Source organism: Piliocolobus tephrosceles, chromosome 10, assembly GCF_002776525.5.
Source record: "Piliocolobus tephrosceles isolate RC106 chromosome 10, ASM277652v3, whole genome shotgun sequence".
Taxonomy (NCBI): Eukaryota; Metazoa; Chordata; class Mammalia; order Primates; family Cercopithecidae; genus Piliocolobus; species Piliocolobus tephrosceles.
In genome coordinates, this window is record NC_045443.1 from 119,731,184 (window position 1) to 119,758,759 (window position 27,576).

Sequence of the window (27,576 nt, forward strand, 5' to 3'; positions counted from 1 at the left end):
ATGCGACTGTAGTCCCAGCTTCTCAGGAAGCTGAGGCATGAGAATCACTTGAACCCAGGAGGCAGAGGTTGCAGTGAGCCAAGATTTCACCGCTGCACTCCAGTCTGGGCGACAGAGTGAGACTCAGTCTCAAAACAAAACAAAAATAATATTTACCCATTGTGAGAAGATCAAATGCATCAGAACTTAATAAAATTCACTAACCCTGATTTTGAGTGGCTGTGGGGACTCACAGATGGTCATTAAGTCCTCAATTAGGACAGGGTTCTCATTTCAGCTGGGTCCCTTCCTTACTGAGTGACCTTGAGAAAGGAACTTAACCTTGCTGAGCCTCTATTTCTTCATCTGTAAAATGGGCATGATGGTACTATTTCTCTCAGAGTGGTTTTATGAGGATTTCACGAGATAGGGATGTAAAACTCTTTGCACATGTTTGGCGCAGGGGAACCCTAGGTAAATGGCAGCTACCATCGGTGTGTGAGAGAAGTTCCTGAAGGTGTGGAGAAAATTGCCTAGTGACGGGGACCCTGCCCATATGGTTAGAGTCACTGGGCCATCTGCTTTCAAAATGCCCATTTGCTTCCATTCGCCTTTTGATGCAGGGGAACAGTGAGGTCTTGACATGGTTTTACAAAGAGAAATGCAAATTGTCACCCTCACTCAGTGGGGTGAGAAGATAGTAGAGCTGCAGTTGGCCATGATGCAATCAACCTTTACTTGGTTGGGGGTTAGGATCCAGTGAAGACCAGGCCTGAGTTCTCCAAGTTAATAAAACCCCCTCAGGATCTGTGAGTCCAAGAAGGAAAAGGTCTCTGAAAATACTTGGTCAGTATTGCTGCTTCTGTCCAGCAGAGGGCAGTGGCAGACGTTCAAGCCAATTACTCGGCCCACCTGCCTTGCTTATTAATCAGAAACCTCATTTAACCACTCTGCATATGTAAGAGAAAATCCTCCTCGTCTGCCCCCTGTGATTAGAATTATGTCAAAGTCTTTTTTAAAAAGCCCATTTGGGATGGATCTGAGGACTGGAAATGAAAGCCATTTTGTCACGTGGCACTGCCTTCTGCCGTGATGACTGGATAGGGTTTTATGATCACACTAACAGTAGTGCCTTCCTGTAAAGTGCTAGTGTCCTATTGCCAGCTTGCATGACTTTGGAGGACTGGTGGAGCAATTCTCTCCATTGTCATCTGTAGTTATATGGGGAGTGTAAATCCTTGTCCACCGCCGTTGTGTATGGCTGATCTTGGAGGGCAGGGAAGAACCTAGCAGAGAGCATGGACTTTGCTTTAGATATACCTGGGTTCCCTGCATAGTCAAGCCACATGGCCCTGATAAAATTGCCAGGTATAAATATGCCCCATGCAATATTTGGGATATACTTATGCTAAATTTTTTGTTTGTTTGTCTGTTTTGTTTTTTGTGATGGAGTTTTGCTCTTGTCACCCAGGCTGGAGTGCAGTGATGCAATCTTGGCTCACTGCAACCTCTGCCTTCTGTGTTCAAGCGATTCTCCTGCCTCAGCCTCCCGAGTAGCTGGGATTATAGGTGGGCACCACCACACCTGACTAATTTCTGTATTTTTAGTAGAGGCGGGGTTTCACCATGTTGGCCAGACTGGTCTCAAACTCCAGACCTCAGGTGATCCGCCCAATTCGGCCTCCCAAAGTGCTGGGATTACAGACATGAGCCACCATGTCCAGCTACACTAAAATTTTATACAAATATTCAACTGTAACTGGGTATCTGTATTGTTATCTGCTAAATCTGGCAACACAATGCCCTGAGCAAATTTCTTAACTCTCTGAGTGTTAGTTTCCTAGATGTAAATTGGGATAACAGTAAAATCATTCTCATCGGGCAGTATTAAATTAAGTTTTTGCAATGTCCCAGAATCCAGAGCCTGACATATAATTAGGTATTATATAGATATTACTTGTTATTATTGCTATTTGCAAAACTGATGTTATTCTCCATTTCAGCTACATTGTCACAGGTGACATTAAGGGTAACATTAAGTTCTATGATCACACCCTGTCTATTGTTAACTGGTACAGTCACTTGAAACTGGGCGCCATAAGAACTCTGTCCTTTTCAAAGACCCCAGCAACTCCTCCTACCGAAAAATCAAACTATCCTCCTGACTGCACTTTAAAAGGTGACCGTTTTGTCTTAAGGTAAGTTGTTAATGAATCTAGTCATTAGAATGGTTGAAAAATGATTGCTGTCTTCTTTAGTTTGCATGCAGTGGGAGGTTCGTGTTGTTCCTAGGATATCTCCCTGGCTGATTGTGATAACTATTGGATCATTTAAAAAATTAATGAAACATGACTTTAATATTAAGACTCTTTAGTAACTGGAAGCTGGAAGGTCCTGATCCCTGAGCTCTCACCTCTGTTGAGTCTGGAGTCTTTGGCTGCAGGTTGGTCTCTTTTCTCTAAGCTGAGCTTGTCCTAGCCACTGCGGTTAAAGGCACTGGATAATTAATAGCCATAACATTTCAAGACCGAATTATCTGTGAGTCTGCTTAATTACCCTTGCAGTATTTACAGGCACATCTGTATGTGTGCACCAAACTCCATATTTGCATACACAAATGAATATTTGCATGTGCAGATTAGCTAATTGTACAACTGACTGTCCATCTGCATACTTAATGACTCAATTTACATGGAGAAAAGTGGGCTTTTTCACTTGCAAATGGAGGCTGTTGGGTATTGGTGGTATATTTTTGGAAATGTTGGGTTAATAATGTCACTAAATTACAGACGACAGAGGCGTTTTATGTGCAATTAGAAGCAGAATAGCTGGCATGCCCCATTCCCTGCAAACACTGATATTGTTTGGTCTCTCCTTGGCAAACAGGAATTTTATCATTGGAACATCTGATGCCGCGGTGTACCACTTAACAACAGATGGGACCAAACTTGAGAAGTTATTTGTAGAGCCCAAGGATGCCATTTGTGCCATCTCCTGCCACCCCTATCAACCCCTCATTGCCATCGGGAGCATCTGTGGGATGATCAAAGTGTGGAATTATGAAAACAAACAATATCTTTTCAGCAGGGTTTTTGAGAAGGGGCTTGGAGTCCAGAGTCTAACCTACAACCCGGAAGGTATTTTCATCTTATCAGCCTACCATCGGTTCCACATGGACAGCCCCGAAAGGGATGGATGCACCTGGGCTGGCATAACTCCAGGAAGTCTCCCCGACTCCAACCCCCAGCAGACTGGATGAGGCGCCTTCTCTCTGGGGCTCCCATGGTGTTCTGGGCCTAGTGCTCTCTGCGCGTCTCCATGCGCTAACCCCAGGAGATCATGCGTTTCGGTTCATTTCTCTGCACAGGAGCTTTGTTGTGTTAGTTGCTGTCTTCTCCGCACCCAGAACAAAGCCTGGCACAGACTCAACATCTCTTGAATGAATGTAATCCTTTTCCATCGTTGTTCTCTGGCTTGTCATTTCAGGAGCCCTTCTTGGAGCTGGTTTTACGGAGGGGACAGTTTACATTCTTGATGCAATGTCTTTAGAAAATGAAAGCCCAGAGCCTTTCAAATATTCCAGAACCAGTGTGACTCATATAAGCTTTTCCCATGACTCCCAGTATATGGCAACTGCTGTAAGTATTTTCACGGACCACCCATCCAGTGGCTTAGCAATTTTATTTGAAACCAAAAGAGGCCAGACATAGTGGCTAACACCTGTAATCCCAATGGTTTGGGAGGCTGAGGTGGGAGGATCATTGGAGGACAGGAGTTCACGACCAGCCTAGGAAACACAGCAGGACCCCGTTGCTACAAAAACATTTTTTAAAAATTAGCCAGGCCTTGTGGCACACATCTGTAGCCCAAGTTATCCAGGAGGCTGAGGCGGGAGGACCCCTGGGGGCCAGGAGTTTGAGGTTACAGTGAGCTATAAGGCAGTTATGTGGGTCTGTCTTTATGTTGGGAGGGGAAAAGCAGTGGTCTTCACTAAACTCCTGTCCCTTCCAGCGCTCTCTGTCTCCACGCTGGTGCGGCCACTCCTCTGGTTTGTGTACACAATGCTTCTGAAGACAAAGCCATCTCAGCACACTGTGGGCACACACAGTCCAGCCTCTGTGTCCCCTCAGGCCAGGCTCCCACTCCGCCCTGGTTCACTCGCAGCCTTCATACCTTTCAAAAACACATGGCTCTTTTATTGTATGTAGCTAGACAAAGAAAAGGGAGGACAAAGGCACAAAGAATCAGGCTTTTGACTTTCCACAGACAGCGAGGGAAAAGTGTAAGACCATAGTGTCGCCTTCATACTTTCTCCCTCACTACCTTTTCAGTTTTCTGCTTTTAACTTTAATTTTCTTATCTGTAAAATGGGCATTAGGCCAGGTGTAGCTCACACCTGTAATCCCAGCACTTTGGGAGGTCGAGGCAGTCAGATCGCTTGAGGCAGGAGTTTGAGACCAGCCTGGGCAACATGGTGAGACCCCATCTCTACAAAAAATAATGAAAAAAAAAAAAAAAACTAGCCAGGTATGGTGGTGTGTGCCTGTAGTCCTAGCTACTTAGGAGGCTGAGGCTGGAGGATCTTTTGAGCCCAGGAGACTGAGACTGTAGTGAGCCGTGATCAGGCTACTGCACTCCAGCCTGGGCAACAGATCAAGACTCTTGTCTCAAAAAAAAAAAAAAAAAAAAAAAAAAAACCAAAATGGAAATTGTTTTACTATTTGCTTGAATAGACTAAGATTTTTTTTGAAGAAAATATTCTTAGTATTTGTTCTTGATGGGGTCTTCCTCTGTTGCCCAGGCTGAAGTGCAGTGTTACGATCTTGGCTTGCTGCAACCTCCTCCTCCCAGGTTCAAGCAATTCTTGTGTCAGCCTCCCAAGTAGCTGGAATTACAGGTGTGTGCCACCACACCCAGCTAATTTTTGTATTTTTAGTAGAGATGGGGTTTTGCCACACTGGCCAGGCTGGTCTTGAACTCCTGACCTAAGGTGATCCCCCTGCCTCGGCTCCCAAAGTGCTGGAATTACAGGCATGAGCCACCACGCCCGGCCCATAATGATGATTCTTAATTTACTAAACGTAAAACAGGATAACTCCTTCTCTTTTGCTCATCTTCAGGATAGAAGTTTTACTGTGGCTGTTTATATGCTGGTGGTCAGAAACGGACAGAGGGTCTGGGAGTACTTAGCAAGACTTCGTTCTCATCGCAAAAGCATTCGAAGTCTCCTGTTTGGGGTTTACCTGGACAGCAATGAACCTAGACTGCTGAGCCTTGGGACAGACAGGCTCTTGGTGAGCTATTTACTTTTCGTTGACCTGGTCACCAGGACTGTGTCTCACTCTTGTGACATCCCTGGCATATTGCATAGAGCCAGGCACACAGTATGTGTGTTTTTTGGAGAAAATGAGTGCACAGTGAAGGATCACAAACCTTTCCAGGTTAGCATTTTGCCTTAACGTGCCTGGGACACCACCTGGGCATTCCTGTTCTGGACGAGGAGGCTTCTGGGCAGCAACAAGTCAGAAGGCAGGGAGCGGGGAGTTCCCCACAGTGTGAAAAGCAGCTGGCCTCGCCTCCCAGTGAGCACGGGGAGGGCCGACACTCACTAACACTGTCTTCATGTCCAGCAGTTGGGGCCAGGCTGCTACCTAAATATGAAAATCAGGAGATGTTGTGAGATAAGAGGAAAAGGTAGGGACAGTGGCAAATGCGATATGACAGGGTCAGGTGAAATGGATTCAAAATCAACCAGTCAGTGTATCTGTCTGTTTTTCCTTCCTTCTTCCCTCCCTCCTTTCCTCTCCCCATCTCTCCCTCCCTCCCCTTCTTCCTTCCCTCCCCCCCCCACCCCTCCCTTCTTTCTCTTGCCTTCCTTCCTTTATTCAGTTTCTCCATTCATTCATCCATCTGTCCATCCATCCATCTATCCATCTGTCTGTCCGTCCATCCATCCATCCATCCGTCCATCCGTCCGTCCATCCATCCATCCATCCATCTATTCTGCCCTGCCCACGAAAACATACCTGTATGGACTCAGTTCAGCGGCTGCTGATTTGCGACTGCCAAGTGCTGGGCTGAGATTTAGATATGAATTAGTTCCTAAGATAATAAGTGACACAGTATAACAGAACTGTAAGATGTCAGGTGTGGGAGTCAGCTGGATCTACATTTGAATTTTTGAATTTTTACTCTGCCACTTTTTAGCTATGTGACCTTGGATAAGCCGCTCTGACTATCCTTGAACATCTCTTTTCTCATCTGTGAAATGGGCACAACAGTACTCCTTTGCAGGGAAGTTCTGAGGATGACGTGACAGACGTTTTTAGAGCACTCAGTTCATTGTCTTCCGGATAGTGAATTCTCAGTATTGGTGACTTAGTGTCGGTTCTAGGAAAGTCTTCTGTTAGGAGACCTGATACCATATCCCGGAGAACAGCACTGTTGGCTGATAATTATAAAGGCTGTCACCCAAGAGCTTGGGGCTCCTTAGCTGAGCCTCTGATTTGGCTCGGTCCTCACGTGTGTCCATCTGGGCTCCTCTGCAGATAGAGTATGATCTTCTCAGGAGCTACAAAGACTGCCTGGAAGTCCTGGACATTCACCGCACAGACCAGGGCTGCTGTCCCACCTGCATGGTCTGGTACCCACCACTCACCAGGGAACTCTTCCTGCTTATTTGCAACAGTGGCTACAAAGTGAAGCTTTTTAATGCTACCACCAAAATGTGCAGGTAAGCACCCGGAGCTTCCCATTGCAGGGGGTGTGGATCGAGTTCTCTGCCCCCAGCCTGTTTCAAGTCTCCACGCAGGGACCTGCAAGCAGCTTGGCTACTATCATCATCCTCTTTGCTTTGCAGAGGAGGAAACTGAGGAACAGATAACGTAAGTAATTCTCACCAAGGTCATGTGGCCCTGTGTGGAGGTGAGATGTGCAGAATCCAGGAAGGACACAGACCCGGGGCCCTGGGAAAGTTGCTGATGCTGTCTCCTGTTCTCCTCTCATTAGGAAAAACATAGTTTTACCCGGCTACTAACAATTGTTTGATTTTTTCTTACTCTTGGGTCTCAAAGGAGTTGTAACTTTAATTGCTAGCACTCCTTTGTTTACACCCTGTGTGAGCCAGGTACTGTTTTAGGTGCTGAAGACAAGGATGAAAACAAAACAGTTTCCATCACTGTGTAGTTTACATGTTGGTGGGGGCAGGTGATGCAATAGCGTGAACAAGTAGCCAGGTAGTAGGTAGGTGGTAATCAGGTCTGTGCAAAGAAAAAAAAAAAGGAAAAGGCAGGATAAAAAGATGGGGAGGCAGGGAAGGCCTTGGAGAGCAGGGGACATCTGAGCATCTGAATAGAGACTTAAAGAAAGCGAGGGGCTGCTGCCCGGTTGGAGGAAAAACAGTGGATCAGCAAGGGCCAATGAGTGAAGATGGGGGGTGTCTAGGGTTTGGGAAATGCTGCGAAGGCTGGCGAGGGCAGAGTGGAATGGGCAAGGAGGGGGTGTGGGAAAGCGGGTCAGAGGTGCGGGCTAGTGCCTGGCACACGGCACCCTGGAGACTCCAGCTTTTTCCCAGGTAAGACGAGAGCTAGTGGAGGGTTTTGAGCAGAGGAATGACATGTTCTGATTGATTCTTTACAATGATGTCTGGTTTCTGTACAGAGAGCAGACTCTGGGGCGCAAAGGTAGAAGCAAGATTGGGGAAACTGGTGTAAGAGCTGATGGCGGCTTGGCCCTGAGGGCAGAAGGGAGGGCTCAGATTCTGGATGTGTCCTGCCGGCAAAGCGAAATGGAGGGAAAAGGAGGTGTGAGAGAAGACACCTCTTGAAGCCATTAGAATGGACTGGGCCTTTAAAGAGATGAGGGGGCAACTGAAGGAGAGCTTCGAGATACACCAGGGCTCAGACTGCACAAGGCAAGCTTCACATGCCTGCTTGGCATTCGGGTCGGAATCCATCAGGCTCTGGAGTGTGGAGGTCCTGGGAGAGGCTGGGCTGGAGTCAGGAGCACAGGATGGTGGAAGGCATGAAACAGGGAAGACACTAGCCGGGGAGCGGGGCATCCGCAGCCGGAGAGCAGGGTGTCCGCATCCGGGGAGCAGGGCATCCACCGCCTAGCATCCTAGAGCAGTGTCTCCTCCCTCCTGACACCATCCTGCACATGCACGTGGGCCCCTGTGCTTCGGCCCCTGTGAGCCCTCACAACAAACACTGTCATCCCGTTCCCTCATCCACAGCCCTGCTAAGTATTCTCCCACTGAAGAAGTTGGAAGGGAGAATGTTTCAGTGATCCACCACAGCCACCACCACTGCCACTGCCACTGCCACCACCACCGGAAGAAGGAAGTCAGGGAACTGGCCGCAGCTGGCTCAGGCTTGAGGACTATCATGGTTTTGAAATGTATGTCAGATAAGACAGGTCTTCAAAAGGCCAGAACCACCCGGGATGTTTTGTTGTTGTTGTTGTTGTTTTAAACAGTTCTTTCCCAGAAGGCACAAGAAAAAATGACTAAGAAATGCCATGTTTTATGGTAGAGAAATCCAGGACAATTTTCTTAAGCGATTAAAACACTCGAAAGCATGTGTAAAGAGGAGCTTTAGAAAGACTTCAGAGTCATTGTGCATAGTTTTTAATGAACACATACTTTTTGGACAAAGAATATCTCTCGGATATGCGCAGTCCTAAGACACTGAAATGGCAGAGCTGGAGAATGAGGGCTGGCAGACCTCGGGCCTGAAGTTCCTGCTAATGGTCATTCACTGGAGGAAAGAGGCAGGAGGGACTTTTAGACACAAAGTTGGGAGCTTCTGCCTATTGATGATGAATCTGAAATTAGCATAAAGCATCTTAAAACATTTTATCAAGGTGATACTCATGTAACATAAAATGAACCATTTGAAAGTGAACAGTTCAGCTGGGCACGGTGGCTCACGCCTGTAATCCCAGCACTTTGGGAGGGGCCGAGGCGGATGGATCACCTGAGGTCAGGAGTTCGAGACCAGCCTGGCCAACATGGTGAAACCTCATCTCTACTAAAAATACAAAATTAGCCAAGTATGGTGATGGGCGCCTGTAATCCCAGCTACTCTGGAGGCTGAAGCAGGAGAATCGCTTGAACCTGGGAGGTGGAAGTTGCAGTGAGGCGGGATTGCACCAACCACTTTACTCCAGCCTGGGTGACAGAGCAAGACTCTGTCTTAAAAAGAAAGAAACAGTTCCATGGCATTCAGTACTCACAGTGCTGTGTAACCCCCACTCTAGCTTCAGAGCATTTCCATCATTCCAGAATAAAAGCCCTTGAATAAAGCATCTTTTAAGCTGTAGGAATAAGGAAGCCTCATAACCGTGGCTTAATTGGGAAGGAATTGTCTTTTCATGATAAATCCAAAAGAATTTAAAAAATATTTGAAAGAACATGAAAAGGCAGTTCACAGGAAAAGGCCAATAAACCTATGAGCAGATGCTCACTAGCATGTCAAAGATGCAAATGAAAACAAGATATCATTTTTTCACCAATCAGATTAGCAAAGATAAAAATGATTGATAGTGCTTAGCGTTGGCAAGAGGCTAGGGAAACGGGCACTCTCCTCCGCTGCTGGGGGCGGGTGTGAATCAGTGTAACCTTTTGGGAAAGCAATTTGTCACCCTCTATTAAATTTTATCATATCTTCTGACTTCTAGGAATGTAGCCCGCAAAAGTACTCACACAGTATGCCAAGACATAAGTAAAAGGATGTCTTGTTTGAAAATATTTTTAAAAATGGAAACAATCCAAATGCCCATTAATAGGGGATTAGTTAAACGATGGCTTGTCAGTACACTGGAACACGATGCTGCTTTTAGAAAAGAAAAAAGGAGGAAGAGTAAGACAGCTCTCTGTGTAATGACATGGAAATATCTCAAAGATGTAATATGAGATAAAGCAAATTACCAATGAAACATGAATAGCATAATTCTATTTTTATATAAAATTATAATTACAAAAGAAATTCTTGAGTCATATACACCAAACTATTACTCATGATTATCTTGGGATAGGGTGCAGCAATGTGGAGATATAGATTTTCTCCTTCTTCTTTTTTTTTTTTTTTTTCGAGGCAGGGTCTCACTCTGTTGCCCAGGCTGGAGTGCAGTGGCATGATCTCGGCTCACTGGCTCACTGCAGCCTCGACCTCCCAGGCTCAAACAATGCTCCCACCTTAGCCTCAGGCCACCAAACCAGGCTAATTTTTCGTAGAGACAGGAAACTACTGTATTGCCCAGGCTGAACTCGAACTCCTAACCCCAAGCAATCCTCCCACCTTAGCCTCCCACAGTGCTGGGGTTATGGGCATCAGCCACTGTGTTCTGCCCACGACCAGAGTCTTAAAACCTATGTTGAGATTTATGGAATTTTAAAAACTCAACTATTCTCTTCTCTTTGCTTCGCTTCACTTTTCTGTTTTCTTTTCCTTCTTCCTTTCGATGCAGTCTTGCTCTGTCGCCCCGGATGAAGTGCAGTAGCATGATTTCACCTCACTACTACCTCCACCTCCCAGGTTCAAGCGATTCTCATGCCTCAGCCTCCTGAGTAGCTGGGATTGCAGGCGCCCACCACCACGTCTAGCTAATTTTTGTATTTTTAGTAGAGACGGAGTTTCACCATATTGGCCAGGCTGGTCTCAAACTCCTGATCTTGTGATCTGCCTGCCTCAGCCTCCCAAAGGGCTGGGATTACAGGCGTGAGGCACTGCGCCCAGCCCGGCCAAAGAATCCTAAAACCTATGTTGAGATTTGTGGAATTTAAAAACTTTCTCTTTTTGCCTTCAGAAAGACGCTTATGGGGCCAGCTTATGGTTCCCCTATTGAGCAAACACAAGTCCTCCCAGTGAGAAGCACGGCAGAGCTACAGAAACGCTACTTGGTGTTTATTAACAGAGACAAGGTAACAGCACTCTCTTCTCCAGCTCTGGGAGTTGACTCTGTGTGTCATGAGCAGCAGTCATTACCGAAGATCACGAGACTCAGAGAGTTCTGGGTTTACAGCCAAGCCCAACTGCTTCCACCCCGGTCAGCTGTGATACTGAAAATTGCCCTTGATGAGTTAGGAAGACTCTTGGGAGACATTTCTGAGCAGAGTTACTGCATTTTCTATATTCCCAGTGAAGATACCTGGGCCACCAAAGGATTTTCCTTCTTATTTATTTACTTGGGAAAACTCTTATAAAAATATGCAAATTGGCTAGGCGCGGTGGCTCATACGTGTAATCCCAGCACTTTGGGAGGCCGAGGCGGGCGAATCACGAGGTCAGGAAATCAAGACCATCCTGGCTAACATGGTGAAACCCCGTCTCTACTAAAAATACAAAAAAAATTAGTCAGGCGAGGGGGCACATACCTGTAGTCCCAGCTACTCGGGAGGCTGAAGCAGGAGAATGATGTGAACCCGGGAGGCAGAGCTTGCAGTGAGCCGAGATCGCGCCACTATACTCCAGCCTGGGCGACAGAGCAAGACTCCGTCTAAAAAAAAAAAAAAAAAAAGCAAATTAATTGCACTTCATTGTACGTTTAATGAATAATCTACACTGAAAAGTGTAAAGTGGGGCTGGGCGCGGTGGCTCATGCCTGTAATCCCAGCACTTCGGGAGGCCAAGGCGGGTGGATCATGAGGTCAGGAGATCGAGACCATCCTGGCTAACACGGTGAAACACCGTCTCTACTAAAAATACAAAAAATTAGCTGAGCGTGGTGGCGGGCGCCTGTAGTCCCAGCTACTCGGGAGGCTGAGGCAGGAGAATGGTGTGAACCTGGGAGGCAGAGCTTGCAGTGAGCCAAGATTGCACCACTGCACCCCAGCCTGGGGGACAGAGCCAGACTCTGTCTCAAAAAAAAGAAGTGTAAAGTCAGGTTGTGAGATTTATTCTGGAAAACCCAGGACAACTGACCCCGAAGGCAGGGAGGAAAGCTTCCGTTCTGTGTATCTGTTAGAGCTGTGCGAGGCCCCCTACCAGAGCTGGTGTGTGTGGATGCCCAGCTACATTATATGTGGCTCTCACCCTCAGAGATGGGTCCAGACACACAGGTTCTTCTGGCACACAGATCTGGAGGTGACATGTGAATGTGCCAGGCCTCTCGGGCCCAGCTACCTGAGTCTGAATATCCAATTATGTGTTCCTTTCTAGGTTGGACTTCAGATCTTACCAGTTGACGGCAATCCACATAAGACATCTGCTATTGTTTGTCACCCAAACGGGGTGGCTGGCATGGCCGTTTCCTATGATGGCCGCTACGCCTTCACCGCAGGAGGGCACGATCGCTCTGTGGTGCAGTGGAAAATCACCTTAAGGTACACGATGGGGCGAGAAGGAAGGTATCAAGTGTAAACTCCGTTTCACTCAGCAACAGTGACAGACACTGAACCCTACTGTGTGCCAGGTACTGTGCTAGGATGTCACAGGGCCTGCCCTCAGGTTGCTCCCTGGTGGCATCGCTTACATTACTCTGCAGACGGGAGTTACTGTCCTGTTTCATGGACCAATGGTGTTTGCAGTTCAGGCAGTGTGACGGCACCTTGGGGTCACCCCTGCTCCCTCAAATGCTTCTCCCTCTGCTCTGCATATCCACACCTGCTAGAAAGATCTAGGCTGACCCTCCAAAGCATGCACTACGGAAATAGTAAGAGGATCATTCGACGTGGGTATTTTTGGCTCCTCCTCTCACCCTCCCTACTCTGAACGGAGAACCTCTGCCTGAGGCGAGGCTGGAGAATTCTAGAGTTGAACATTGGAGAGTATGTGGACTTTGAGGTGAAAGGGGTAATATGAGTTTGAGTATGGGGCTACTCTCTACTGGTTATGGGGCCTAGGGCAAGCTTCTTAGCATCCTGGTCTTTAGAGTCCTTGCCTGCGAAGTGGGGTGATAACAGGGACTTCTGTGGGATCCCTGTAAAGATCATGTAGTTTAATATGGGAAAGCGCCTAGCACAGAGCGAAGTACTCAGCAAGTGAGTGATTTCCTTTCTTCTCTTCTTCCTGTAAGGGCATTTGCTTATGAGCTCAGGATCTTCCCTAATAAAGAGGGGACAAGCACCCACACTGTCCTCTCATCTACCCAAATTCAGCGTGCTGCCGCAGGGCAGAGTCAACCACGTGGCAGCCGGTTCCTGTTCCTGACCACTTCTCCAAGCCCCTGCGCTGCCTGTGGCTCGCCTGGGCCTCTCTTCTGGCAGTGTGACGTTGAGGAGCAAAAACAGCTCAGGGGCACCTTCCTTCCTCACAGAACAAACCTGATTCCTGGCTGCCAGCACAGTGTACCCCCTGCCATCTGCCAAGTGCACATCTTTCTTTTTATGGCGGATATTGAAGCTTCTACTCTTAACCTGAATATGAGCAAAAATAGCCAGTTAAATCTGCTTTGGAACCACGGTGTTTGAGATTGCACTTGCAGCTCTGACTTCCACCCCGCCTTCACCTGAGAGAGCAGGTCATGGCAACTTGGGGATTTAGGAGCTGGAGGTGAACTCTCCCATTGAAAAGGGATCATGGCCTTAGAATGGCTGCCTGGTTCCTTGCTCCCTGGCTTGTTGCCTGGAACCATAGGGACAAGGCACACCTTGTGGGGACAAGCAGAACCTTCCTTTCTATTTGTTGTTGTTGTTGAGACAGGGTCTGACTCGGTCGCTCAGGCTGTAGTACAGAGGAGTGATCATGGCTCACTGCAGCCTCGAACTCCTGGGCTCAAACGATTCTCCTGCCTCAGCCTCCTGAGTAGCTGGGACCACAGGCACATGCCACCGTGCCTGGCTAACTTTTAAAAAATTATTTTTTTGTTGATAGAGAGTCTCACCAAGCCTAGGCTGGTCTTGAACTCATGGGCTCAAGCCTTGGCCACCCAAAGTGTTGGGATTACAGATGTGAGCCACTGCACCCGGCTAGAACATTTTAAAATGTTTGTTTTCTTCTCAGTCGTCTTGGGATCTGGAATGGTAGAAATTTAAGAAAAAGAAAAAAAGGTCTCTGCTTTCCAATAGCTTTCGCCTGGCCAGAGTCCAGGCTTCTGAGAATTTCAATTTAATCTGTGGTGGGGACAAAGGATCATTATAAACTAATTAGCACTTCATTGCTGCTTCTGGTGACTTAATATGATCAGCACTTCACTAACAGAAAGAGATGTAAAAACCTAAACAAGTAACCAACAAAATTTCCTACTAGAGTTACCGACGATGAGTTGTAGGGGAGATAAAGATGATAAATCCCCTCACGTTCGATCATTTCAGTCAGTGCCTCCCTTGGCCCCAACTGCTACCATCACAGTCCATGGCACTTGTGCCCCAGGAGAGCCCCTTCCATCCCTCTCTCAGGGTTCATTCCGCACGCCCCTTCTTCTCCCCCTCCATGCTAGCATGCCACCCTTTCTCCTCTCCTTGTCTGGCATCTGTTTCAAAATCCCACATTACTTTTTTGTACTCAGCCTCCCTGCCTCCTGTCATCTTGCTGCCCTGCTCAGCCAAGAGCGGAGAGACCCTGATTTGAATCCTAGCTAGTCACTACCTGCTTGCTGGATGACGCCAGCCAAGTCCCTTCACTTCTCGGAGCCTCAGTTCCTCCAGCTGTTAAATGGGACTCCTCCCACCAAGTTGAGACCATTCCTCCTCCGCCTCCTGCAGGGAGCGTTGACAGAGCACCTACTGTGTGCTTGCCACAGGGCTCAGAACTCTAGCTCCTTCCCAGAAGTACTGTGTGGATTGCTGGGCACAGAGCAGGTTTTCAGTCAGTGTCATTTCCCTTTTCTGCCCTAATGACCTCTTTTCTGTTGCAAGTGTTAGAAACACAATTTAGGCAAAAGGGAACATAGGAGAAGGTCATTGGGATCGCATGTAGCTACAGCGCAGGAAGGTCATGGACAGCGGCACACTTGCGCCCGCAGCACTTGCTGTCCCCTCGGCCCTGCTGTTGGCTTCATTCTCTGCAGAACTGGGTTTCCTTGCTCAGCAGGAAGATGGCCGCCCACAGTTCCCAGATTTCACAAATTAGAGCTCTCACCACAGACAGAGGGCGTCTCTTTCCCAGCTTGGGTTGGAGAAATCCCAGTGCAGCCCCCAGTCTCCTCTGGGGTCAGTTGATGGTGGCCAGGAGGCAGGGGATGTAGTGGAACTCTGAACACCGGGGCCGGGAGCCGCAGGCTGTTCCCAGAGGACCAGGTGCTCTTGCCAGCCTTTCCCCTCAGGGGCTTCTGGTGGGGACAGGCTCCTCTCTGTCACTTCCGGTCTTTACCGGGCCCTGCTCCAGAGTCACATGGCAAAAGTGGCCTTGCCACTCATGGAGCTTGTCGGGATCGGGCCTGGGCCTGGCCTGGAGGCCACAGAGAGGGAGCCCTCTCGGCTGGACACTTGCCTCCATGGCCTAATATTTGAGCGGAGAAGTGGGGAAGACACAGCCCTTCTGGAGGGGCCCTCAGGCACCCCTGGAGAATACCCAGGTTCCTCAGACCTCAAGCCAACCTGTGAGTTTATGCATGCCTCGGTGAGAGGACCCAGGACAGTGCACAGCAAACTCTTCCTAAGAAAGGTGTAGGTGCGGCTGATACCCATTTTCCACGGCTGCAATAATCCCAACCACTTGTGCTGAGTTTTCTCAGGGCCGGGGCCTGCACTGAGTGAGTTCCACGCATCATCTGATTTCATCCTCAGCCATCCTGGGAGAGGGCACCACTATTATCCCCATCGAACATATCAAGAAGCTAACTCCAAGGGGTCCGATGACTGCCCAACAATGGAGGAGGCAGTGGGGCTGGGATTCACAGCCGGGGCTTTCTAAGTCCACCCCACACCTTAACAAACATTCATTACAGGAGGAAAATAAAGAACTTTGTCTCCAATCCTTGTGATATGGTTTGGCTCTGTGTTCCTACCCAGATCTCATCTTGAATTGTACTCTGATAATTCCCATGTGTTGTGGGAGAGACCTGGTGGGAGATGATTGGCCTGGTTGGGGGGTGGTTTCCCTCATGCTGTTCTCGTGGTAGTGAATAAGTCTCATGAGATCTGGTGGTTCGATAAGGAGAAATCTGTTTCACTTGGCTCTCATTCTCTCTTGCCACCACCATGTGAGACATGCCTTTCACCTTCTGCCATGATTGTGAGGCCTCCTCAGCTATGTGAAACTGTGAGTCAAATAAACCTCTTTCTTTTGTAAACTGTGCAGTCTCAGGTATGTCTTTATCAGCAGCGTGAAAATGGACTAATACAGCACACTGATACCAGTAAAATGGGGTACTGCTGAAAAGACCTGAAAATGTGGAAGTGACTTTGGAACTGGGTAACAGGCAGAGGTTGGAACAGTTTGGAGGGCTCAGAAGAAGACAGGAAGATGTGGGAAAGTTTGGAACTTCCTAGAGACTTGTTGAATGGCTTTAGCCAAAAGCCTGATAGTGATATGGACTAAGGTCCAGGTTGAGGTGGTCTCAGATGGAGATGAGGAACTTGTTGGGAACTGGAGCAAAAGTGACTCTGTTACGTTTTAGCAAAGAGACTGGTGGCATTTTGCCCTGTCTTAGAGATTTGTGGAACTTTGAACTTGAGAGAGATGATTTAAGGTATCTGGTGGGTGAATTTTTTTTTTTTTTTTTTTTTTTTTTTTAGATGGAGTCTCGCTCTGTCACCCAGGCTGGAGTGCAATGGCACAATTTTGGTTCACTGCAACCTCTGCCTCCTGGGTTCAAGCGATTCTCCTGCCTCAGCCTCCTGAGTAGCTGGGACCACAGGTGTGTGCCACCACACTTGGCTAATTTTTTGTATTTTGAGTAGAGAAAGGGTTTCACTGTGTTAGCCAGGGTGGTCTCAATCTCCCGACCTCATGATCCACCTGCCTCGGCCTCCCAAAGTGCTGGGAATACAGGCATGAGCCACCACTCCCGGCCTCTGGCAGAAGAAGTTTCTAAGCAGCAAAGCATTCGGGAGGTAACTTGGGTGCTGTTAAAGGCATTCAGTTTTATAAAGAAAGCAGAGCATAAAAATTAGGAAAATTTGCAGCCTGACTGTGACAGAAAAGAAAAACCCATTTTCTGAGGATGAATTCAAACTGGCTGCAGAAATTTGCATATGTAACCACTAGCCAAATGTTAATCCCCAAGACAATGGGGAAAATGACTCCAGGGCATGTCAGACATCTTCATGGCAGCCCCTCCCATCGCAGTCCTGGAGGCCTTTGTTTTGACCAGGTTTATTGGGACAAGCCCAGGGTCCTCATGCTGTGTGCTGCTTAGGGACTTGGTGCCCTGCATCCCAGCTACTTCAGTCATGGCAGAAAGGGGCCAATGTAGAGCTCGGGCTGTTGCTTCAGAGAGTGCAAGCTCCAAGCCTTGGCAGCTTTCATGTGGTGCTGAACCTGCAAGTCCACGGAAGTCAAGAATTGGGGTTTGGGAACCTCTGCCTAGATTTCAGAAGATGTATGGAAACACCTTGATGCCCAGGCAGAAGTTTGTTGCAGGTGTGGGGCCCTCATGGAGAACCTCTGCTAGGGCAGTGTGGAAGGGAAATGTGGGGTCAGAGGCCCCACACAGAGTCTCTACTGGGGCACTGCCTAGTGGAGCTGTGAGAACAGGGCCACCATCCTCCAGACCTCAGAATGGTAGATCCGCTGACAGCTTGCACCGTTTGCCTGGAAAAGTCATAGACACCCAATGCCAGCCCATGAAAGCAGCCAGGAGGGAGGCTGTACCCTGCAAAGCCACAGGGATGGAACTGTTCAAGACCATGGGAACCCACCTCTTGCCTCAGCGTGACCTGGATATAAGACATGGAGTCAAAGGAGATCATTTTGGAGCTTTAAGATTTGACTGCCCTGCTGGATTTCGGACTTGCATGGGGCCTGTAGCCCCTTTGTTTTGGCCAATTCCTCCCATTTGGAATGGCTGTATTTACTCAATTCCTGTATCTCCATTCTATCTAGGAAGTAATTAACTTGCTTTTGATTTTACAGGTGAAAGGGACTTGCCTGTCTCAGATGAGACTTTGGACTGTGGACTTTTAAGTGAATGTGAATTGAGTTAAGACTTTGGGGGACTGTTGGGAAGTCATGATTGGTTTTGAAATATAAGGACATGAGATTTGGGAGGGGTCAGGGTGGAATGATATGGTTTGACTCTGTGCCTCCACCCAAATCTCATCTTGAATTGCACTACCATAATTCCCGCATGTTGTGGGAGGGACCTGGTGGGAGATGGTTGCATCATGGGCGCAGTTTCCCCTATGCTGTTCTCATGGTAGTGAATAAGTCTCATGAGATCTGATGGTTTGATAAGGGGAAACCCGATTCACTTGGGCTCTCATTCTCTCTCTTGCCACCGCCATGTGAGACATGCCTTTCACCTTCTGCCATAATTGTGAGGCCTCCCCCACCATATGAAACTGTAAGTCCAATAAACCCCTTTCTTTTGTAAATTGCCCAGTCTCAGTTATGTTTTTATTAGCAGCATGAAAACAGACTAGTATACCGGGTATGCATTTATTAATTCTTACAACAATGCTGCGAGGCAGAATCTTCTCATTTTATAATGGAGGACACTGATGCCAGGGAGGTCAAGTCACCTCCCCAGAGTCACACAGCTTGCCAGGGGCAGAGCCGGGACTTGCACACATGTCTGTGTGACTCCACACTCTGGACACTTCCCCACTTCCCCACTGTGGTCTACATGAGGTGTGTTTGATGTCACAGCAAAGAGGCTAATCGCCCGATTAGCAGTAATCCAGTTAGTGGATTATTAGAATGATTTCTGATGATTAGCCTTTTGTAGGAGGCAAAGTTGGTCTCATACAAAAGTAGGTTTTCTTACCATTGAAAGGGCCTATTTTTGGAAAATCTGACCTTGTGTTAGAGAGCAGAGGGTTATTTTTATCTGACTGGCTTGGGTCCCTGTGGTCTCCTGAGTTTTTATGGAAGCAATTAGTGTTGGCAGTCCACTTGTACAATATCCCATTCTTTTGACTCTGATAGTTTGTGGATCTAAAGTTGCGGGTAAGGCTCCTCTGTCTGGGAGGATTGTGGTTTCAGGACACAGATGCCTCCCCCACCCCCAAGGAGACACGTGTTCCCCAAAGATTGCAGACAAATTGCCAAGCACCTGCCCTGTCATCACTGAGAGAATATCACCATGATTAAGGCGGGTGCCCTCTACCTCTGAGTTCCACGCTTGAAATGGAATTTTCTGGTTTTGGTTTCATTTTAAAGGACCTTTTCTTAACAAGTGTGTAGAGACCCTCACTGTATCTGCGCCGTGATACCCTTCAGAGGGCCGCAGTGCTGTGCGGACCACCTTCTGAGCCATGCTCACGCTTGAGCGCTTTCTAATAGGGACATTTCTGTTGTTGTTCCAGTGTCCTGGAGGCCGCGGTTTCTCTTGGGGGTGAAGACTTGACCCCATTCTATGGTCTGCTGTCTGGTGGCCGGGAAGGAAAATTCTACAGGGTAATTGTCCCTAGAGTAAACACTTCCTGGTAACATCTAGTTAAGTTTGTAAAGCAAATGTGCTCGGGGTTAACCTTCTTGCTTTATTCCGAAGCTTTGTTCCCCCATTGAGCTTAAAATGTACTTTCTAGAAAATGTCCTTGAAGTGTTCATGGATGCCTTCAGACTTAAGCCTAAACGTGTGCTGTGTTTCCGTTCTATTCCTATGTAGGAGCTAGAAGACTACTTCTACTATTCTCAGCTCCGCAGTCAAGGCATCGACACGATGGAGACCAGAAAGGTGTCAGAATACATTTGCCTGTCAGAGCTTCCTTTTGTCATGAGAGCAATTGGCTTTTACCCGTCTGAAGAGAAGGTAGGGAGAATGAAAACAAGAGCAGCAACGGGATGTGCTATTTATAAAAAACAACCTCTGGGAACAAACATTATAGGTCAAAGCAAAAATTGCACATTTTTCTTGCATAAATGGATCAGAAAGACGGTTCTGGGCATTTCAGATGCACTCCTGAGTAACTGCGTTATGGTAGAGATATGCTATTTTTTTTTTTTTTTTTAGATGGAGTCTTGCTCTGTCGCCCAGGCTGGAGTGCAGTGGTGCGATCTCGACTCACTGCAAGCTCCACCTCCCGGGTTCATGCCATTCTCCTGCCTCAACCTCCTGAGTAGCTGGGACTACAGGCACCCGCCACCACACCCGGCTAATTTTTTTGTATTTTTATTAGAGATGGAGTTTCACTGTGTTAACCAGGATGGTCTCGATCTCCTGACCTCATGATCCACCCGCCTTGGCCCCCCAAAGTGCTGGGATTACAGGCGTGAGCCACTGCGCCCAGCCAAGATATGCTGTTTCTAAAAAGCAGGCTCCTCATGGAAGTTCAATGTTGGTTAGAGCATGGGTCTTGCAACCATGGTGTTGAATTGGACGGACTGCCATCTCAGCCCTGCCCCTTGCGGAGTGAGGACCAGCCTCATAGGATTTTTTTCTCTTTTTTTGAGGTGGAGTCTTCCTTTGTCACCCAGATTGGACTGCAGTGGCACAATCTTGGCTCACTGCAACCTCCACCTCCTAGGTTCAAGCGATTCTCTTGGCTCAGACTTCTGAGTAGCTGGGATTACAGGCTCCCACCACCACGCCCGGCTAATTTTTGTATTTTTAGTAGAGACGGGGTTTCACCATGTTGGTCAGACTGGTCTCAAACTCCTGACCTGAAGTGATCCCCCCGCCTCAACCTCCCAAAGTGCTGGGATTACAGGCATGAGCGACCGCGCCCCGCAGCCTCATAGGATTTGAGGAGGGGATCGAAGCCTGCGCAGCCCTGGGCGTGGAGCGACCGCGCCCGGCCAGCCTCATAGGATTTGAGTAGGGGATTGATGCCTGCGCAGCCCTGGGCGTGGTGCTGGGTGCACAGGAAGAGCTCAGGGAAGGGAGGGGTTATCATCATCATTGTTATTCTCACTGTCCAGTTGCTCTTAACCTAGCAGGTGTTAATGGGGCACCTTTGGGAAGTGGGTGCTTGTCTGGGCTGTGGAGCACGGAGGGTGCAGCCATCCCTCATCACCGTGCCGCAAAAGCACCCCTAGATGCAGGGAGCCCCAAGCAGGGTCAAGAAGCATCTCAGGGAAATGCTCCTCATGTAAACTATTGTTTAAAGTGCAGTTAAGCCAGGTGTGGCAGCTCACACCTGTAATCCAAACACTTTGGGATACCAAGGCGGGAGGATCACTTGAGCCCAGGAGTTTGAGAGCAGCCAGGGTAACATAGGGAGATCCCATCTCTATCCCCATCCCCCCCCAAAAAATTGCCCGGTGTGGTGGCCCGTGCCTGTGGTCCCAGCTACTCAGGAGGCCATGGCAGGAGGATCACTTGAGCCCTGGAGGTGGAGGCTTCAGTGCCCGTGATTGTGCCACTGCACTCCAGCCTGGGAGACACAGCAAGACCCTGTCTCAAAAAAATTAATAAATAAATAAAGTACAATTGATTGTGTTTCTTCTGACTTGAAATGTAGGCTGGGCGCAGTGGTTCATGCCTGTAATACCAGCACTTTGGGAGGCTGAGGCGGGTGGATCACAAGGTCAGGAGATCGAGACCATCCTGGCTGACACGATGAAAACCCATCTCTACTAAAAATGCAAAAAATAAGCAGAAATATAATGCGTTCCCATTATATAAAGTTTGGGAAGGATATACAAGTGGAATGAAGAAAATACTGACTTACAATTCCACTAGGCAGATGGAACAGTTATTAAGATTTTCCTGGGTGTTTTGTATATATATTTATATAATCATACATATAATCATGCATCACTTAATGTTGGGGAGATGTTCTAAGAACTGTGTTGTTTAGCGACGTCGTTATTGTGTGAACATCATAGAGTGTCCTTACACAAACACAGATGGCAGAGCCTACTACATGCCTGGGCGATATGGTAGAGCCTGTGGCTCCCAGGCTCCAGACCTGAACAGTATGCGACTGTACTGAATACTGTAGGCAGCTGTAACACAGTGGTATGTATTTGTTTATCTAAGCCTATGTAAACGAAGAAAAGGTACAGTTAAAATATACTATTATGACCTTATGGAACCACCATCCTATATGTGATCTGTCATTGAAACGTTGTTAAGTGCAGTGTGACTGTATAGATGTATATAGTTTTGTTTGTTTGTTTGTTTTGTTTTGTTTTGAGATGGAGTCTTGCTCTGTCACCCAGGCTGGAGTACAGTGGCACGATCTCGGCTCACTGCAAGCTCCACCTCCTGGGTTCACACCATTCTCCTGCCTCAACCTCCCCAGCAGCTGGGAATACAGGCGCCTGCTGCCACACTGGGCTGATTTTTTTGTATTTTTAGTAGAGACAGGGTTTCACTGTGTTAGCCAGGATGGTCTCGATCTCCGGACCTCGTGATCCGCCTGCCTCGGCCTCCCAAAGTGCTGGGATTACAGGCTTGAGCCACTGTACCCGGCCAGATGTATGTAGTTTTAAAAAACTAATTGGGCTTGGTGTAAACAACTAACATGGTGAAGCCCTGTCTCTACTAAAAAATACGAAACTTAGCTGGGCATGGTAGCACACACCTGTAGTCCTAGCACTTGGGGGGCTGAGGCAAGATAATCACTTGAACCCAGGAGGCAGAGGTTGCAGTGAGCTGAGATCGCACCACAGCACTCCAGCCTTGACAACAGAGCAAAACTCTTTCTCAAAAAATAAAAAACAAACAAACAAAAAACTAATTGATACCACATTGAATATGTGTTTGTATCCTATATTTTCCCTTTATTTTATATCATAAGCTTTTTCCATTATATTAAAAATTGTCCAAAAACTTGCTTTTTAAAGGATATATTTTAGTTTTTTAACTTTTTCTAATTTAGAAAATAGAATTATAAAGAAGAAAATAGAAATTACTCAGAGATCATCACTGTTATTATTTTGGTAGATATCCTATCATTTTATATATGGACATAGATATATCTATATTTTTTAACAAATAATTGAGATTATATGGTATATATATGTATATACCTATATATATCAACATTATACAGAGGATGTGTGTGCATATAGATATGTATCAACATTCTCAGTAACTTGTTTCGTGAGCAAGGTGGTAAAAATTCCTTGGCAACATGCTTTTAAAGGCTGCAAACTTAATTGGACCATTCCCCAGTTGACAGGCATGTAAGTTGTCTAAAGTAGTTGGTGTCAGAGACACAGCTGTGTTGAGCATCTCTGTGCATGGTTTTTGCACACTTCTCTAGTTATTTTCCGGGTTCATAGTGCAAGAAGTAGAATTACTGGGTCAGAGAATATGAAATTGCAGGCCCTACTGCTAACCTACTTTCCATAAATGTAGCATTTTATGTGCCCATCTTCAGGAATCCACAAGTCCTGAAACCCAACTAAGACTCAATGTTCATGTTGGCTGAGAACACTTGAGCAATATAAGCTGTGGTCCCAGTCCCTTCTCTCGGCTTCGGTGGCCCACTCAGAATCACCTGTTTTGTGTGCTCCAGGTACACAAAACTCATTTCTGGAGAAATTAGTTATCAGAGCCCTTTAACCCCTGCTGAGTCTTGAATGAATGAGGACCGTAAAATCACCAGGTACCGTTTGTTGTAAGCTCCTCTAAAGGTCTTTGGCTGATGTGCCTTTTGTAATAGCACATTGCTAGAAGCATAAGCAACTCTGAGAAAGTTCATACAGCCCACATAAAAGTGTTCCTGAGAGTGGCATTTTCCAAAGAGTGTTCCCTAGAACGTGGCTTCCCAAACTGGGAAGCTGCATCGGAGCATTTACTGAATATTCAGCTCCTGGGCCCTGCCCAGGTTCAGCCAATTGGAATCTCCAAGCACAGGCCTCGGAGTCTGTACATCTCCTGGGGGTGCTCACTGCGGAGCTGCCCACATTTGAAGATAGGGGCTCAACACACTGAGCGGGATCATTAGTCAGCTTTCTTCTTTTTTTCTCTCTCTATTTTTTTTTCTGAGGCAGCATCTTGGTCTGTCACCCAGGCTGGAGTGCAGTGGTGTGATCTCAGTTTACTGCAAACTCTGCCTCCCAGGTTCAAGTGATTCTCCTGCCTCAGCCTCCTGAGTCGCTGGGATTACAAGCATGCACCACCACGCCTGGCTAATTTTTGTATTTTTTAGTAGAGACAGGATTTCACCATGTTGGCCAGGCTGGTCTCGAACTCCTGACCTCAAGTGATCCACCTGCCTCAGCCTCTCAAAGTGCTGGGATACAGGCGTGAGCCACTATGCCCAGCCTCAGCCTTGTTCTTTGGTTACAAGTTACAGAAACCTAAGTCGACCCATTTTCTGGTTCACAGAATTCCAGGTCCAGAGGGAGTGGTGATGTGTAGCGTAACCTAAGCCAGGCCCTCATCCATGTCGCTGGGAAGGGTCTCTCTCTTTAGGCCTGGCTTTCTGCTGTGCTGTCTCCCTCTGGGTCCAGCCTCCAGCCCACATCCAGTGGGGTTCAACGCCACAGGCAGGAGCTGCAGACATTGTCACTGTCATCACTGCCATCAGAGCATGTGCCACTCAGGTTGGCCAGGCCTGGGCACTCTCCTTCCTGGAGTGTGGAGTGGGCTCAGTCTCCTTTAACCATGAGGACTATGACCAAGTGACAGCTAAGACATGGGCAGGTGTCTCAGCCTCTTCATGCTTCAGCTTCCTCATCTACAAAATGAGTGCAACAGTCGCACCCAGGACCACTCTGGGCAGGTGGCATGGCTTCCACGGAATTCTGAGCAGGGCAAAAAGTGGGCCTCTCTTCATTCTCACTTCCTTCTTTTTTTTTTTGGAGACAAGGTCTCACTGTGTCACCTGGTCCTCCAGCCTCAGCCCTCCAAGTAGCTGGGACTATAGGCGTGTGCCACCATGCTCGGCTAATTTTTAAATTTTGGTAGAGATTGGGTTTCTCCATGTTGGCCAGGCTGGTCTCGAACTCCTGAGCTCAAGCCATCCACCCTCCTTAGCCTCCCATAGTGCGGGATTCTAGGCGTGAGCCACCGCTCCCGGAGCTCCTTTCCCTCTCATTTTACATTAGAAATGTTGCCTCAGATGTCTCCCTGTTCCCACGGCCACTGCACTTCATCTGCATGGCTCTGTGGTTCTGCTTCTTCTGTTTTTAGCCCAACATTTAACCAAATACCCACCTCCTCTGGGTGATTGGTTGGCCTAACACCTGGTACTTCAAGATGAAGAAAGGGAAGAAGCACATGTTGGTGAAAACTAGCTGGCCTGGCTGCAGTACCCAGCCTCCTTGGCGAGCCATCCCAGCAGTGGTCTGAATGCCAGAGTCCTCTCTGTAGATGAGGCTGGAGCGGGCTGCGCTCTCATAGGGGTGTCGTGAGGACTAACAAGTGAGGGTCTGTGCGGTGCCCAGCTCACAGAGGTGCTTACTCTGTGGGGTGCTCTTCCCTCAGTATTTCCTGTTAAATCAGCGTGTTCCTCTTAAGAAGCTGATGGGATCACCCCTCATCTTCTTATTTTAAATTTTATTTTGTAAAATTCCAAGCAAACACAAAAACACAGAAAAGAATAAAATGAACTCTTGGCCAGTCATGGTGGCTCACACCTGTCATCCTAGCCCTTTGGGAGACTGAGGCAGGAGGATTGTTTTAGTAAGCCCAGGAGTTCGAGACCAACCTAGGCAATATAGGGAGACCCTGTCTCTACAAAAAAATATCTAAAAAAATTAACCACATGTAGTGGTGTGCGCCTATGGTCCCAGCTACTCGGGAGACTGAGTTGGGAGGATTGCTTGGGCCTGTGAGGTCAAGGATGCAGTGAGCTGTGATCATGCCACTGCACTCCAGCCTGGGCAACAGAGTGAAACCCTGTCTCTCTCTCTCACACACACACACACACACACACACACACACACACACACACACACACATATACACACACCACTCCTGCATACTCATCAGTCAACTTCAGCTTCAGCAGTTCTCAGCTCCTGTTTGGTCCAGACCCACTGACCTGCTCCCGCCCCATGGGTTATTCTGAAGCAAGTTCCAGGCACCCTCGCCTCACAAGGAGGCCTTTCAAACCCAGGCGCCCCTTCCTCAGCCAGGGAGAGGGCCTCCTTCACAAGGCCTGCGGGCGCCTGAGGTTCACACTTCTATGAAATTCACCAAAATGCCATCGTGGGCCATGCCTCTGGCCGTTCCTGTGGGTGAGGAGTAACCTGGTGGCTCTCTGATGCCTGCAGGTCAGTGCTAACCATGGAGGCCACGTTGTGGAGGCTCCCAGGTCAGGCAGCTCTGGGTTTGAATCCTGACTGTGGCCACGTGCCAGTTACGACTTGGTCGAGTTTCGGAACCTCTCCATGCCTCAGTTTCCTCTACAAAATAAACATAATAGTAGTACCCACCTCCAGAATTACTGTGAAGATTAACTGAGTGTCCGTTTCGTACAGTACATGGCACACGTTAAATGTTTTAAAATGTCATCCAATGTTTTTGTCTTTGTCATGGCATCCCCGTCTCTGGATCCATGATTCCAGAAGCCCTGTATGGGAATGTTTCTCTGACTTCGTGCTGCTTTGTGCACAATACCCTTTCCAAAATCTAAAAGTTTATATTTTCTTGATTTTCTGATAAAGATACTTTACATAAATGTCCAAATGTCATCAGATTGATGGCAGTCTTCTCACTTGTTCGGGATTTTTTTTTAAGAGGCAGGGTCTCACTCTGTCGCCCAGGCTGGAGTGCAGTGGTGCGATCACAGCTCCCTGCAGCCTCAACTTCCTGGGCTCAAGTGATTCCTCTGCACCAGCCTCTCTAGTAGCTCATACTATAGGCGCACATCACCACATCATTCAGGATTCTTGATTTTTTTTTTTCTTTTTTGAGACGGAGTTTCACTCTTGTTGCCCAGGCTGGAGTGCAATGGCGCCATCTCAGCTCACCGCACCTCCGCCTCTCAGGTTCAAGCAATTCTCCTGCCTCAGCCTCCTGAGTAGCTAGGATGACAGGCATGCGCCATCACACCTGGCTAATTTTGTATTTTCAGTAGAGATGGGATTTCTCCATGTTGGTCAGGCTGGTCTCGAACTCTCGACTTCAGGTGATCCACCCGCCTCGGTCTCCCAAAGTGCTGGGATTATAGGTGTGAGCCACTGTGCCCCGCCAGGATTCTTGATTTTAATCCTTGGGCTGTCCTGCTTTGTTGGTGAGGTGTTTAGCCCTGGTGACTCATGCCCACCTGTCACACAAAGTGCTTGAGAAAGGGGGTAGGCAGAGAGCAACCCATTTGTCTCTGCTTCCTATAGAAATAAGGAAGTCCTGCATATGCCTGGAGTCCCAGCTGCTTGGGAGGCTGAGGCAGGAGGATCACTTGAGGCCAAGAGTTCCAGACCAGCCTAGGCAACACAGCGAGATCTCTATCTCTTAAAAACCTAAAAAAAGTGGGCTAGGCATGGTGGCTCACAATCCCAGCATTTTGGGAGGCCAAGGCAGAAGGATCGCTTGAGCCTAGGAGTTCAAGACCAGCCTGGGCAACATAAGGAGACCCATCTCTGCTAATAAACAATTAGCTGGGTGTGGTGGTGTGCACCTGTAGTCCCAGCTGCTTGGAGGACTGAGGTGGGAAGGATCGAAGGATCGCTTGAGCACAGGAGGTCAAGGCTGTAGTGAACCATGATTGTG

General features: G+C 47.9%; 1 protein-coding gene across 3 annotated transcripts in view; it reads left to right on the plus strand.

The window, feature by feature from the left end:
* The window catches only part of WDR66 (WD repeat domain 66), an 82,123-nt gene that overhangs the window by 39,292 nt on the left and 15,255 nt on the right, over positions 1-27,576 (plus strand). The window contains exons 11-19 of one of the 3 annotated variants that reach the window (XM_023205274.2): positions 1,983-2,177; positions 2,866-3,116; positions 3,466-3,617; positions 5,100-5,273; positions 6,528-6,712; positions 10,786-10,900; positions 12,138-12,301; positions 19,328-19,418; positions 19,630-19,773. In XM_023205274.2, the coding sequence (XP_023061042.2) occupies positions 1,983-2,177; positions 2,866-3,116; positions 3,466-3,617; positions 5,100-5,273; positions 6,528-6,712; positions 10,786-10,900; positions 12,138-12,301; positions 19,328-19,418; positions 19,630-19,773 (1,471 nt within the window). Of the gene's footprint in view, positions 1-1,982; positions 2,178-2,865; positions 3,117-3,465; positions 3,618-5,099; positions 5,274-6,527; positions 6,713-10,785; positions 10,901-12,137; positions 12,302-13,095; positions 13,114-15,643; positions 15,832-19,327; positions 19,419-19,629; positions 19,774-27,576 lie in introns of those variants that run through there. The other 2 variants (XM_023205290.2, XM_023205282.2) reach the window with 2 other exon arrangements.